This window comes from Merops nubicus, unplaced genomic scaffold, assembly GCF_000691845.1.
Source record: "Merops nubicus isolate BGI_N331 unplaced genomic scaffold, ASM69184v1 scaffold27169, whole genome shotgun sequence".
In the NCBI taxonomy this organism is placed as follows: Eukaryota; Metazoa; Chordata; class Aves; order Coraciiformes; family Meropidae; genus Merops; species Merops nubicus.
Genome location: NW_008630639.1, coordinates 1 through 14,181, shown reverse-complemented (window position 1 = coordinate 14,181; position 14,181 = coordinate 1). Strand labels below are relative to the sequence as shown.

The following is a 14,181-nucleotide window of genomic DNA, read 5'->3' as shown; positions in this document are numbered from 1 at the left end:
CTCGGGGAGGTGCAACCTGCCGGGTCTCTGTCCCCGCAGCGTTCTCACTTAGCCCCAATATAGCCCGTGCGGAAGGAGCCAACGGAAACTGCAGTCACATGGAGGCAGCCAGGCGCTCTGCTTACTGATCTCAGCACTCGCAGCCCGGGCCGTGCACCCACAAGCAGCTCAGCGGCCAGGAGGAACCACAAGAGGGAGGGGGATGCCGAGGGCAACCGGCCCCCACCGAGGGTCTCGCAGCTCCTGGTTCTCCCACTGCTCCCAGGACCGTCCCCTCAGCAGGACCCCCCTGCACAGCTCCAGCAGCAACACCCAGCAAGGGCTTCAGGAGGCAGAGCTGGTGACCCTGGGGGCAGCTCTTGCCTGCAGAGCCATGCCACTAATCCTGGTGGAGCTGGAGAAAAGGCCACCAGCTCAGCAGCACTCCCCTGCGTGGCATCTATTCCTTTTGTGTCCCTAGAGCCCCCCAGTTGCCTCCAGCACCCAGTGCAGGGGCTTCAACAGGAGCCAGGGGACGTGCTCCCCTCAGGGGAAGAAGCTGGTGCTGTTGTTTGCTGTGGTTGAAGTTGTCCCCAGATGTTGAGTCCTGCTTTGGAACGTCAGCACCCGGCCCCTCATGTCATCTAGGTGAGATTTGGGATGCCCAGATCCCACTGCCCACAGAGCTTTGGGTCTCCTGGGGCTGCTTGGGATTTTGGCAAATCCAGCACCCGGGGTGTGAGCCAGACCTGTTGGGATACAGGGAGCTCCTAAGAGCCAATCCCTATGTAAAGTTGGCATAAATGGCTTCTCCCACAACTGCCAAGGCAGAGAGACAAAAATCCATGCTTCCAAGGCCCTCTTCTTCCTCACCCTCATCCACAGGGCTCTCCATCTCCTTCCTACACCATGTCAGCCCTCTCCCAGCCAGCAGAAATGACCAGAGAGAGATTTTTCTGCCTTCACCCTCAATTTCATTTCTTCTCTGGCAGGAGACTGAGCTCTCCCCGTGTCACTCACAAAAAAGCCCTGTGGTTTCATTTCCTCCATTTTCAAGGAAGTTTGAAGTATAAAAATCAAGAAGGAAAAGAGAGAAGCACTCCTTATCCCAGTGAAGCAGAGCAGATGGCAGAAGCTCCACAGCAGGGCAAAATTCCCATGGTGGTGCTTGAGGCCACACAAAAGGCCAAGACCAGCCAACGATGACAAACCAGGTTGCCCCTGACAAAACTCAGCCACCCACCCACACCAAAACTCAGCCCAACCCACACCAAAGCCACTCACCTGAAGTTTGGAGACTCAAGAGCTGGCAGAGCTTTGAGCCAGGGCTGGGAAAACCTGAAGCCATAAAGCTCCACTCCTGAGATCTCACCTCTCAGGTGACCTGGAGAGTCCTGAGGGACCTTCTCATGAGGTTCCTCCACGTGGTGCCACCAAAACAGATGATGCCCCAAGGGTCAGACCAGATTCCTCTCTGTGGCCCAGGAGGAGCTGGAAGAGAAGATGATGTGTTTCAGAAGATGATGATGGGCTTTCTCCTTTTCCACAGAGTCCTGTGCTGGGTGAGCAGTCCAGGGCTGCCCTCTCCTTGCAGCTTTTCTCTTGGTTTGTGCTTTGTGACAGTTTGAGGGTTCTTAAGGGAAAAAACAAAATGGTTTGGAGTGAAGAGGAGGAATGGAGGAAGCTCACGGGGTGTAAAAACCTTGTAGGGATTCCCAGTTGTTTCCTACAGCTGCAGGAATTGGAGCTGTGTGTGTGTGGACAGCTTTTTTCAGGAGAAAGCTTGGCAGAAGCCAAGCCAGCAGAACCCCCTTTCCCCAGCAGTGAAGGTGCTCGCTGGTGGGGCGCGGTGGGATGGCAGAGCCCCCACACCAACCAGCCACATTTCTCCCACCACCTCCTCCCTGGAAAGCAGCCACCTCCCAGGGCTGACCCTGCAGAGCAGCTGCTGGTCCCAGGTTGGGGCAGCTGGCAGCAGCTTTGTGTTTCACACTTTCCCCACATCCTGCAGAGGCATGGTTTAGAACACATCCTAGAGCTGCTGCTCGCTCCCCTCCTCTTCCTCTGAAGCAGCATCATGCCCCCATCCAGCCCACCCTGTAAGGACTGGATGTGTTCTTTGAGGGGGTTCTATTTAGTTTTTAATATTAGCACAGTAAAGAGGGAAGGGTTGAGCTGGTTTGAGCTCTTCAAAGCTCCAATCCAGCCCAATGGCAAAGTTGGATCAAACTGAAGGAGATCTCAGCTGCTTGGAGCAGTGTCCACACACACACAGCTCCAATTCCTGCAGCTGTAGGAAACAACTGGGAATCCCTACAAGGTTTTTACACCCCGTGAGCTTCCTCCATTCCTCCTCTTCACTCCAAACCATTTTGTTTTTTCCCTTAAGAACCCTCAAACTGTCACAAAGCACAAACCAAGAGAAAAGCTGCAAGGAGAGGGCAGCCCTGGACTGCTCACCCAGCACAGGACTCTGTGGAAAAGGAGAAAGCCCAACAGAAAGCAGCAGCCCCACCCCTACACCTCATCGTGCCTCTTGTTTTCCTGAAGGAAAGAGGATTTTATCCCTGAGTGGAAGGTCTCTCACAGCTCACACACCAGCAGGACCACAGCCTGGGATGAGTCAGGGCAAAGTGAAACAGGAATGTTTCTCCATGGGCTTCCTCCACACCCGCTGTGACAGAGAACTGGAGAGAATGAAACTCTTCTGCAAAGTGCCCCCAGAAAGCCTCCAGCTCTGCTCAGTCTCCAGCAATTTGCCCAGCAAGGAGAGGATGCAGAGAGCAGCCCTGCAAAGGGAAAAAGAGATGGGGAGAACCACCAGCTGCTCTGGGAAAGGAGCCTGAGGAGGCTTAAATACCCACAGACACACCACGATCTCCAGGCTCATGGTAAACTGCAAACCACATCACAGAAAACAGTAGGTAGGCTCGAGCAACCAGCTCTCCACAGCAGCATCCTACCTGTTGGACCTTATTGGAGAAGGAGGAGTGGCTACAGGGTGACAAGCAGCATCTCCCTTCAGCTCTTCATCCCCAGGCACTCAACAATACTGAAAACGAAAGAAAATCCAAATTTTATCTTTAAAACCCACATCAGATTCTCATTTGCTGCTTGGTGAAGCATGCAGAGGCAGCACGAAGATATCAAGAAGACAAAAGTGAAGGAGTCACTCAATTTAATCACCTCCTCTGGGTAGAACAAGGGAGGCTGGAGGTCTGCCACGTCCCAGAAGCTACCAGCAGCAGCAGTTGCCTCTAATTTAAGATGAACTATGAACATAAAAAAGAACTCAGATCATTTGTTACACAGCAAAAAGGGAAAATGTAAAATACAGCCAGCTGGATGGCTTCACTTGAAGCTTTGGAAGTTCATCTGGCTGAACTTCTCAATGGGAATCCACCTTTTTCACCCCCAGGGGATGGCAAAGGACATGTCCCATGGCAGGGTGGCACAGATGCACTGACACACTTGAGCCTGGGCATTTCTGCAGCCCCAGCACTGCAGCTGAGCTGGAGCTCTGCAAGAAGCAGTTTCCCTCCAGTCTATTTCTTTCAGGAGAAACCAAGAGACAAAAATCAGCGACTTATAATCAGCATCAAAATCTTTTCCTCCCCACCCCCACGGCTGTAGCCAGACAACCTGCCTGGTGGTTTGCCCAGCCACGTTTGGTCTTCTTCCAAGGCCATGAATGTGCTGGCACTGATGTTAGTCACTACACTAGAGCTTCAGGTCCTGGTTTTGCAGTGGCTCAAGTGCCTGGGAACGCCTGGGTAGTGAGAGCATCCTCCTGCAGGCCAACTCCACCACTTTGCTCCTGCTCCCTGGCCAGCAGCAGCCCACACTCCTGGTGGGATCTCACTCTACAGCTCCCCGTTCATCCACCAGTGAAGCTCACCTTTGCTGCCACACCCTCAGCTGTCAGCAGTCTCCCAGCTCTTGCCAGGTTTTCTGGTAGGAAGCAGAATGATGCTTTGACCCCAGTGGTAATTCTGGGTGCTGAGCAGAGCCCAGGGCTCCACACGCTGGTTGCTGATGGCTGCAGATGTTGGAGCTGCACAAGCTCAAGGGGGAGATGGTGGGAAACACCCCCCCCAGGCGGGCAATGCCGGAAAAGCCTGTGAGGACCCTTTCCTGGGAAAATGGCCCCTTTGGGCTTGGAGGAGCCCCACAGCAGCCAGGTTCAGAGAAGATTTATCTTACAAGAGGGACGTGGAGCTGCTGGAGCGTGTCCAGAGAAGAGCCACGAGAATGATCCGAGGGCTGGAGCAGCTCTGCTGTGAGGACAGGCTGAGAGAGTTGGGGCTGTTCAGTCTGGAGAAGAGAAGGCTCTGAGGGGACCTTATTGTGGCCTTCCAGGATCTTAGGGGGGCTACAAGAAAGCTGGGGAGGGACTTTTTAGGCTAGCAGGTAGTGACAGGACTGGGGGGAATGGGGCAAAGCTGGCAGTGGGCAGATTCAGGCTGGATGTGAGGAAGAAGTTCTTCCCCATGAGAGTGGTGAGACCCTGGGATGGGTTGCCCAGGGAGGGGGTTGAGGTCCCATCCCTGGGGGTCTTTAAGGCCAGGCTGGAGGAGGCTCTGGGCAGCCTGATCTAGTGGGAGGTGTCCCTGCTCATGGCAGAGGGGTTGGAACTGGGGGATCCTTGTGGTCCCTTCCAACCCTGACCGATTCTGTTTTAGCAGAGGACTCAGTAGTGTTGGCTTGATGGTTGGACTTGATGATCTTGGAGGTCTCTTCCAACCTGAAGGATTCTATGATTCTAAGATCCACCCTCTGCCCTGCAGCCGGGCTCCTGCCACCCCTCGTAGCCTCCACCCATGGGTCCTTCTGGGGGTCTGAGGTCTCAGAAAGGGACACCCCACCACATCAAAGCAAAGCTACTCCTCAGAGAGCATTAGAGCATCCAGATCCCCAAGTCTTTAGAAGAGAGCCTGCAGCAGGCTGCATCAGATGCTGAGGTAGCTGAGCTTTGTAGCTCTGGAGTAACCACGAGCCAAGTGACCCTCTTATAAGTCCTGATCCTAGACAGACCCTACTGGAAGTCCAGGTGCTCTAGAGAACTGCTTGAAATGCATCTGCAGGAGAAGCAAGTGCCTGGGGCCAGAAAAGACAAATGACCTCTCTTCCCAGACCTTCTCAAGAGCTGGAGAGCCCCACAACAAAGTCTCTGTACCTCTACAGTTTGGTCTTTGGTTGCATCTAGACCTGAAAGTGTTGCCCGAGTTTTTCCCACAGGGTTTCCAAAGGTGGATAAATTGACCTTATTTTTCTGCTGTACAATCAATTAAACCATTAAAAGCAATAAAACCCCCTGACTAATCTACTCGGACACATTCAACAAAGTAATTAGTGTTCAATTGTCAGGACTGGAGGCTCTAAGTCACCATAAAGAGAAGGTCTGGGCAAGTCACTGCTATGACATCATTCAGCAATGCAAATTGTGGCAAGAAGAAGTACTCCCATCTGCACTCACACACACGCCCTTCCTGCTGCCCTTCTGCTTAAGAGAAGTGAGTAATTCTGTCATCAGTGCAAAGGGAAGTGAAATTATCTCAGCTCCTCACAGAGCCAAGCGTACCCACCCAGCCTTCCCCTCTGGCCAGGAGAGCCAGCAGCCCTGCTACACGACCTTCTCCCCCACACAGCTCTTCTCCAGGAGGGCTGCAACCAGGGCTAGAAGCAAGCAAGAATGTTCACACCCCAAAAAACTTCCTTTCCCTGGTCTCCAGCCTTGGGGCTCAGCATCTCTCCTTTCTCGTGTGATGCTGCTGGGATGAGTAACAGGGAAAAAAAACCTCTCCAGGGCTTCAGTGCTCTCTTGCACATAGAGAATTGCTCTTGCTGAAGAAAACAGGAAAAAAAACCTGCCAGGATATAAGTTTCTGTGGGTTTTTCTTTTGAAAGAAACTAATACAAACGTTATTTTATCTGAAACCTCATCCCCACAGTTCTATCTGGGAGAAACTTGAAGAAGGGTTTCACCTTTCATTTTGAGACCCGAAATGCAAGAGGGGGGGAAGTTCCAACTGATGCATTGATGAATGAAAGCACGATACCCAACCCTGGAGCTCTGCTTTTGCACCAGACCTTGCAGCAGGGCTCAGGTGCCTGATGGGATCCAGCATGAGAAAAGTGTTCTCTGTCCCCTGAATTCTCCTAAATTACTATTTCAAAGCAATTGGATATGGTTTATTTCTCCTCTGCACAGGATGCTAAGGAAACAAGAAGTTTCCTACCCTTGCAGGCTTTCAGTGAAGCCTTCCCTCCAGCTGAAGCTGCAGCCAGCAGTTTGTTCCCTGTGAACAGGTACTGTGAAGATTTGGTGGACAGAGTTCAGCCCCCAGCCCAGATTTAACACATTATTGAGCTACAGAGAGTCTCCTGAAGATCATACCCACCACACACCCTCATCTGCTTGGGTCTGTGCTTCCAGTTACTGATCAGATTTTGTCTGGCCTCAATTTTCAACTCACCTGCTGCATACCAAAAAAATATCACCTTGCAAAACACAGAGTGAAACACTTGGGGTTACAGTGCCCATCCAGAGCACTAAAACACTGGAGATGCATCAAGGTGGTCGTGATGGTCACTCCCTTCCACACATGGCAACACTCCTGCTCTTTCTGGGTAAAACCACCAAAAAATGGTCAAACTGGGAGCTCACAAGATCAGACATGAGGTTAGAGCTTCATCCTTTTTCCCATTCAGACATTGCCTGCAGGTGAATATATAACTTATAGCCAAGGTAGAATAATAGGAATTAAAAAGACAAACCAAATCAAGCCAGCAGGAAACAACTCCAGCTAGTTCACAAGACATCTGCAAGTGCAGGCATGGAAGGAAAAAGAGCCTTGGTTCTTGAGCTGGTAAAATTGCAGAATATACAAATCCCTTCTCAGTGATTTATTTGGGGTTTTGTTTTGGTTTTTTTCTCAACTACAATGGAATTTTTTTAAAATAATGTTTTGATGATATCCCTATTTTCTCAGAGGAAGAAAAGCAAGGCTGGGAAAAGTAGACTTTGAATGGCAACAGTGACATTTTGTTTGAGCCTCTCAAACCCCTTCCTTTTATGTTTTTATCTTTTAAGGTGCTGTTGGAGTCACGTCTCAGCTTGCTCTCACTGAAGATAATTTCCTGAACTGCAAAAGATTTGCTCAGCCTCATTTCAGGATCAAGGGTTCAAATCAAGAAGTATATTTGTAAAATTCCACCATCCCCTCCTAGACGCTGGTGGGGTTTAGATTTTTATTTTTGGATACGTTTTTGTTTTTCTGAGAGGACAGGAAGCAAATGCTAACAGAGAAGTTTCCACATTAAACATCCACTTTGCACAACACTCAGGAAACTCAAAGTCGAGGCTCCAGAGAGCTGCTAACTTTGCCCTCTGGTGGGGAGGTGGGACATTTTATTCACAAGTCACAACGTGTACAGCAGTAAGAATAAAAAGCTGCTTCAGGTACCAATGAGCACGTTCAGCACCCCTGCAGGAAAAGCTTTCTGTATGGATTGACCACTTCATTTCCCTTGCAACCAAATTACACCTTAGTATGAGCTGGATTACTGTGGCTCATGGGAATCTAACACACCACACTCCTAACTTTTTAAAATCCTGTTTGTAAACGTAGAGAGGATCTTAGGGCAGATTTCAGTAGTGCTGTTTTCTAGCTGGAGATTTCACCAAACTGTCAGGACTGTGCAAGAATCAGCACTGTGCTGGAGAAGAGCAGCACATACAGCACTTAGAGTGGTGCTCCTGCCAGCATCCAAGAGCTATTTATAGTGTAGATTTAGCTAGAACTGAAATTTCAGGATTGAAATGCACAGGTTGAGTAATCACTGAGGGCTGGTTACTTCTCAAATATTTAGAGAAAATGAGTTTTCTATGATCAAACTATTATCAGGCCGAGCATTATTTTAATTCATCAACTGTTGTCATCATCCCAGTGAAAATGGAACAGGGAAAAAAAAAATAGAGGCAGCCATCTGGAAAACACACCCGTGTGTTAAGGAAATTTAAAAATTTAGCTCATTGGTACGTGGAGAGAGAAGCTAATATGTTCCAGATGGCTAGCAGAGTCAGAGGCAGGCAAAAAACCCAGCCACATCCCAGGCAGCAGAAGTTCAGCCCACAGGATCCAAGCCATCTGCTCCTGGATTGCTGCTTTTGTCACCTGAAGAATGGCCAAACACAAAAGCAAATGGTGTTTGCCAGTAGAAGGCACATACAGCACCTTCAAAAAATCAAATGCAGTGGTGAGCATGTAAGTAAGGGAAAAAAAACACATTTTCACAAAAATAACCCTGCTAGGGTGAGTTTCCTTGGGTTTATTATTCATTCCAGCAACACCTCTGTCCTCTGACAGAACACAGTCATGCAGCTGACTTCAGGCCACCACAAACCACCACCAAAGCCCAGAAGAGACTCTCTGCCCCCAAACAAGCAGCCGTGCCACGCTCCTGGCTTCCTCAGACCCAGAAACCTGAGCAGATCAGCCCCACTGTTAAACTCCCAAAGGATTTCACAGCATACTTAAACCACAAGAAGTTCTGAGTTTTGTTCAAATGATAGACACACTTATAAAATAAAAATTCTGGATGTTTTGCAGTATTCTGGAGCCCAGAGCTGTGAATCTGACTGATTTCTGTTATGGGAGCTAGGAACAGTTGGTGTTCCTCCTGACCCAAGCAGTTAAATCACTATTCAGGGTAGGGAAAATACTTCAAACAGCTGCTTGGCCAACTCTGAAGTACCTCAGGCTAGAAAAAAAAAGTGTTTCTACATTTTATTGGCAAGCCAGCATCAAACTTCTCTGTTCCTGCAGAAGCTTGCAGAAATGTTCACCAGAAGTTCACAGTTTAAAAGCAAATTCTTGACACAAGAGAGTTTGGAAAGTGCCTCGGAGCTCACAACCACAACACTGCCTCCTGCTTCTCCTAAATCACCTACTTCTTGGTAAAAGCATTGTGGAATAGTGAACTTCACTACAGAAAGCTACAGAAACAGGGAGAAGTTGAGAAGCTGACCCAGGAAGGAGGCACCTTGGTAGAGCAGCAGGGCAAAGGCAGTCACAGCCCTGAGCACACCACCTCAGGTCAAATCTGGAGACCTCCAACACCTGAGCAGCCCTATTTTAGAGGATGTAACTTCCCAAACTCAGCCAGTAGACCACAGAACTTTCAAGTCCTTGTTAACCACCCATCAGGTTCTCTTCTCAAGCAGCCATGTAGCAAATCACAGTCTCAACACCAACCTTGTTGGTCCTCCAAACTGCTCCTCCATTCTCCTGCCACCACAACACTGATGTCATTACAACAATCCACACCAACGTCTCCTTCTGAATGATAGCAGAGTTTATTTTCATATTTTGTACAGCCAGCATTGGTCTCCAAGAATAAGTTATAATCTTACATAAGTGAGTCCCCCCCCCCCCACAACCCACCCTTTAAGGAATGTTCAGCTTTCAGCATTTTTAATTGAAAGGGAAATTATTTCTAGGGTAAGATGTAGTCCCAAGAATGGAAAACAATCTTCATTTGTGAATAAAACTCCTTGGAGGTTCTCAGGGTTTACTTGCATCTAATTGGATTTGTGAACAAGTGCAGAGGTCGTGTCAGGACTCCACTGAGAATACATTCCTCTTGGGGACCACTTTATTTTCTGAAATTGGACAGGGTTTTCTCCTTCCCCACCTCCCACCTGATGCCCCACGGTCCTGCAATGCAGATACACACTTTACAGTTCAGTACAATCAAGGCTTGTAACAGACTTTTCCAAAAACATCCTCTTTGCCCATCCCACATCATTTATTTGGTTGTTCTCAGCACCACTGAAACTATCTTCATTTCTCACTGCCTAGTTTCTGTCTTTAATGCAGCCAAGAGGAGCAGATAGTGCCTTTAAGCAATAAACAACACACAAAACAAATAAATAAAATCCTTTTAAAATGCTAATGACATACATACTCTGTTCCAGTGCAGAACTTGGTTATCTACTAAGTAAAAAGCCCTCCATGGAGGGTTGTTGGAGCCTGACTCACCTGCTTGGAGTGCTCTCCTTGCATTACTGAGTAATGGGGGGGAAAGAGCAACAGCCTAAGAGGAATTCCTTTCTCTCCTGTGATCAGAGAGTTCCCAGTGTTCACAACGAAGCAATTCACACTCTCCAGCACAAATAAAGCAAAGAGAAGTTGTATAAACATTTCCTTATCCACCTCCAAAAAGCACAGCCAACTCTGCAATAGTTCAGACAGCCCTGGGAAAGAGGAGAGTCAAGAGCTAGCCACAGGGCTTGCAGGTTTTAATGCCCTATTAAAAGAAGCCCTTCTGGGGCTCCCTACAGACCTTCCAACCTCAGCGGAAAGCAGCTTCATCAGAAAAGTCTCTCCTTACCACAGCTCTCAGCTTCACAGCTGCCCCAGCCTGCACGCCAACAGGCCACAGGGGTTTGTATGGGTTCTCCAGAAACTGCTGCAAGCAAAAAGCCCAAACACTGAACCTGATCCACAATCCCCATCCAAGGGTTGCTGAGAGTTTTACCCCTCCTGACTGAAAACAAGCAGGTGAATACTTGGGTACAGGGGGGATTTTGTTTAGTTACAGAAAGGTTCAGCCAAGTCTTAAAGCCTTATAAAGCCATTCAAGCTGAAAACAAGGTCTGGATTCAGAAACTGAATGCTCCTTCCTCATTATTAAGAAATGTTTTGCAACAGTGATTAGAAAGCCTAAGAATGCTTTTAAAAGTCAGTAATTTTGAGGTCAAAGAGAAGACAAAAAGCTCACTGCTGTGTTGTGGCTCTCTTCCCTGAAGGGGACAGCAAATCTTGGTGACAGGAGATTTGTGGGGAAAAGGTTTCATGTTTTCTATGGAGCAGAACTGTTGCTAAAGCTGTGGAAACTTTCACAGAAAATGAGCCCATGTAGCACCATACTCCACAAGAGCATCCCAAAATGCTTTACAATACAACAGAAGTACATGAGTGTTGTATACCTGTCCAAGGTATATTTTCTGATGCCATGTAGTGGGTTTTTGGTGTTGTTTTTTTTTTTTCCCTTTAAGAAATTACATCCCAGTTAGAATAAAGCAAACCCTTTCTTTTAACTGTTCTTTCCAACGTGTTCTATATATACAACCCTTAAAATACACTTAAAAATAGCTGCACACGTTTTGTTATACTAGAGAAGGGCAGTCCAGACAGATCATCCTTCCCAGTATGTTAAAAATTGTAAATAAAACCCAACCAGACTTGCTCTCCTCCAGTCCCAATGCTGGCCCAAAGGAGGAAAGGGAAGGAACAAGCAGTTTTAAAATGGGAGTCTTTCACAAAACACGCTACCTAAAATCTCAGGTTAATCTCCTCAAGTTTTGTATGGAACCCTTTCTGAAATCTCTGAGGTCACACACTGCCACCTTAGCAATGAAATCTGTTGCAACATGCCTGTGGAAGCTTCCCACTCAACCAACTGCAACCCTGAGGATTTTTCTGGCCTAAGTAGAAAGAGGAAATGTAACACAATTCCTGAAGTATGGCTGGTCCTCCATCTCAAAGCTCCGTGGGATCTCCTCCATGGCTCCTGGACACACACTCACACTTTGTTGTTGTTTGGTTGGTTTGGTTTTGTTTTGTTTTTTCTCCTTTAATACATGTTTCCCTCTAACCAACATGCAGATTCCTCCTCCCCATCATCCACATCTCGATGTCCCAACAAAACCATCTACATCATCCATCCAGAGGCTTTCCCAGGTAGACCAAAGTCACTTCTGTGTTACCATAGACAGCAGACACTGCTGGATACAGGCAAACTTTTGGCAGTCCTCTGAAGGCAACTCCCAAGAACTCATAACCCCTCTCAAAGGCTAACGTTTTGTCTTCCATGTCCAGGATAACTCGAATCCTTTCACCTATCTGGAAACAGAGACAGGAGTGGGGAAGGAGAAAAAAAATACATGGAAAGAGTCAGAGTATTCAAATGGAGACACCAAAATAAAGCCCAGCCCAGCAGGTCATGTTAGAACAAGGCTTTCCTGTTTCTCCTGATTCTATTACCTTTGTGACAGGAATTTCTTGATTTTACTCCAAGGCACATCCTGAGCACCTTCTGCCCATTTCCAGTGGGCAGGCTGTGTCTAACCACTTCCCTGAGAATAAACACAACCCTTTTCACACAGACTTTGTGAGAGCACCAAGAGTGAGCACACTACATGCTTCAGAATACTGCAGTTTTGAAAGCTTTGTAATGGCCTCGAAGTCACCTGGACATGTATTTAGCTGTTGCTGGCACTGAGCAGTACTTGCTCTGGTGAAGAACAATTCTAAAGATAATAACTTGGTTTAGAAAGGCAAGTACCAGATATAAAATATACTGGAATATAAGATAAAAAATATACTGTGCAGGCACTGTTGCTGACAGAGGTATTCCCTCACCAAGGCTGAAGGAAACTTCAGGGCAAAGCTTAGGCAAAATAAGCATGAAAAAAGTGAAACCAACACTGAAGACAGCAGGAGCCTGGGATCTAGGCATGCACACGGTGCTCCCTGCAGTCCATCTAGTTATTTGGGCATAAATAAATCCCCAGGCACCAGCAGCAAGCACAGCAGGACCTTGCACTCCTGATTCCTCACCAACAGCCCCATTGATGGAGATTTCTTCCAGCCAGCACAGTTTTGTTTCAACCAACACGTATGTTCCCTTGGAGTTATGTTTGCTGAGAGCAGATCACTGTGCATGTCTCAACAAACTCCCAAGAATCACCCATTTGAGCTCTCAGGAAGTTTTAGAGAAAGCAGTGACTGCGTTCATCCTCCAGTCCCCACGTGAGCTGGGGACTCTCAGCTTTAAAACTTTTCCTCACCCTTCAGAAAGGCCTAGACAAGGACAGCAGAAAGGGACCACCAAGCCTGGAAAGTGCCAAACCAATCTGCATGCTAGGGAATGTGCAAACGGCAAGAGATTTGAATCTCTTTAATGAGACAAATTTTTAGGTATTATTCCCCAAACTGGCAGGTATCATAACCTTCAGACAGAATGAAGTGCTTAGTGGTGAACTTTACATGAAATTCAGGAGTATCAGATGCAAGGTACCACACAGATCTTCACCCACAACTAAAACCCAACATAAGCCCATACTTGTACAAGGCCACAGCATTACAAGATAAAAATTATAACACAATTAGCTTAAAAGTTATAAGGACATCCAGCAGTCAAAACGTAGTCACGTGAGCAGCCAGAAGAACAAATAGAAACACTTTTATAAGGACAAAAAGGTGGAATGGCACCTTCTCTTCAATAACCTGAGGCAGGTTTTTGCAGGAAGACTTACCTAAGCACTGACCTCAACTCGTGCTGCCATACAAGGACTAAAATGTCACAGAGATTCAGCTTGCCACGGGGCCAGTCACTACTTTGGAAGGCTACAACAGCCTCGCCAGCAACACGGTGTCTAAACAGACCCAGTGCTCGGTGCTGGTACCTGAGCCTCAATATTTGAGATAAAACAACTCAATGTTTGAGATAGAGGTGTGGAAACAACTGAGGGTCAGCTGCACTGAACCCCCCTCACAGGCACAGAGGTTAACGAAGCAGGAAAGGCCTCTCAAGTGGCATCACTCGTTTTCTGCAGGGGAGGGAGGCACAGATGCCCTTCAGTGGGCATTTAGGACCCATTCAGCAGGCAGCCAGGGCACCCTAGTGAGGAGCCAGCCCTGCTCAGACACCCGGACGCTTCCAGCCTGTGCCAAGCCCCTCTTCTCACCTGATATTTGGGCGCGTTATTGCACTGGGGGAAACTGCCGTTCACCTCTCCGTTATGCAGCAAGTTATTGTCCACCAGGTTCCAGCCCCAACTCTGGTCGTCGCTCCCGAGCAGGGCCACGTAACCCTGGCACTGCATGGCCGCCCGCTTCGTGGCGATGCCGATAACGGCCACGGTGCCCAGCGGGCCCTCCCACCACACCTCCCAGGCGTGGCGGCCCTCGCTGAAGCCGATCTTGGTCCGCGCCCCATCCGTGCTCTGGGCGATGGGGTTGCGGTGCAGCGTGAAGCCGTTCTTCTTGATGTAGACGTTCCGCGAGCAGTCGTTGGTGCTGAAGGCATGGTGGAAGGCACGGACCTAGGGCGGGGGGAGATAAAACCCTGTGGCGTTTTCCAGGCCCACGCCGCCCCGCTTCCCGACGGCGGGCGGGCCCAGCGGTTGCGGGG

The 14,181-nt window shown here is 48.5% G+C and overlaps 1 protein-coding gene across 1 annotated transcript; it reads right to left on the bottom strand.

Annotated features, from left to right (window-relative positions):
• Nucleotides 1–11,660: 11,660 nt before the first annotated feature.
• Nucleotides 11,661–14,092, bottom strand: FBXO45 (F-box protein 45; the record flags this gene model as incomplete). The annotated part of the gene is made up of 2 exons (XM_008947380.1): nt 11,661–11,888; nt 13,736–14,092. Coding segments are annotated over 2 exons (543 nt in total), but the record flags the coding sequence as incomplete, so codon positions are not given.
• Between the last annotated feature and the right edge of the window lie 89 nt (nt 14,093–14,181).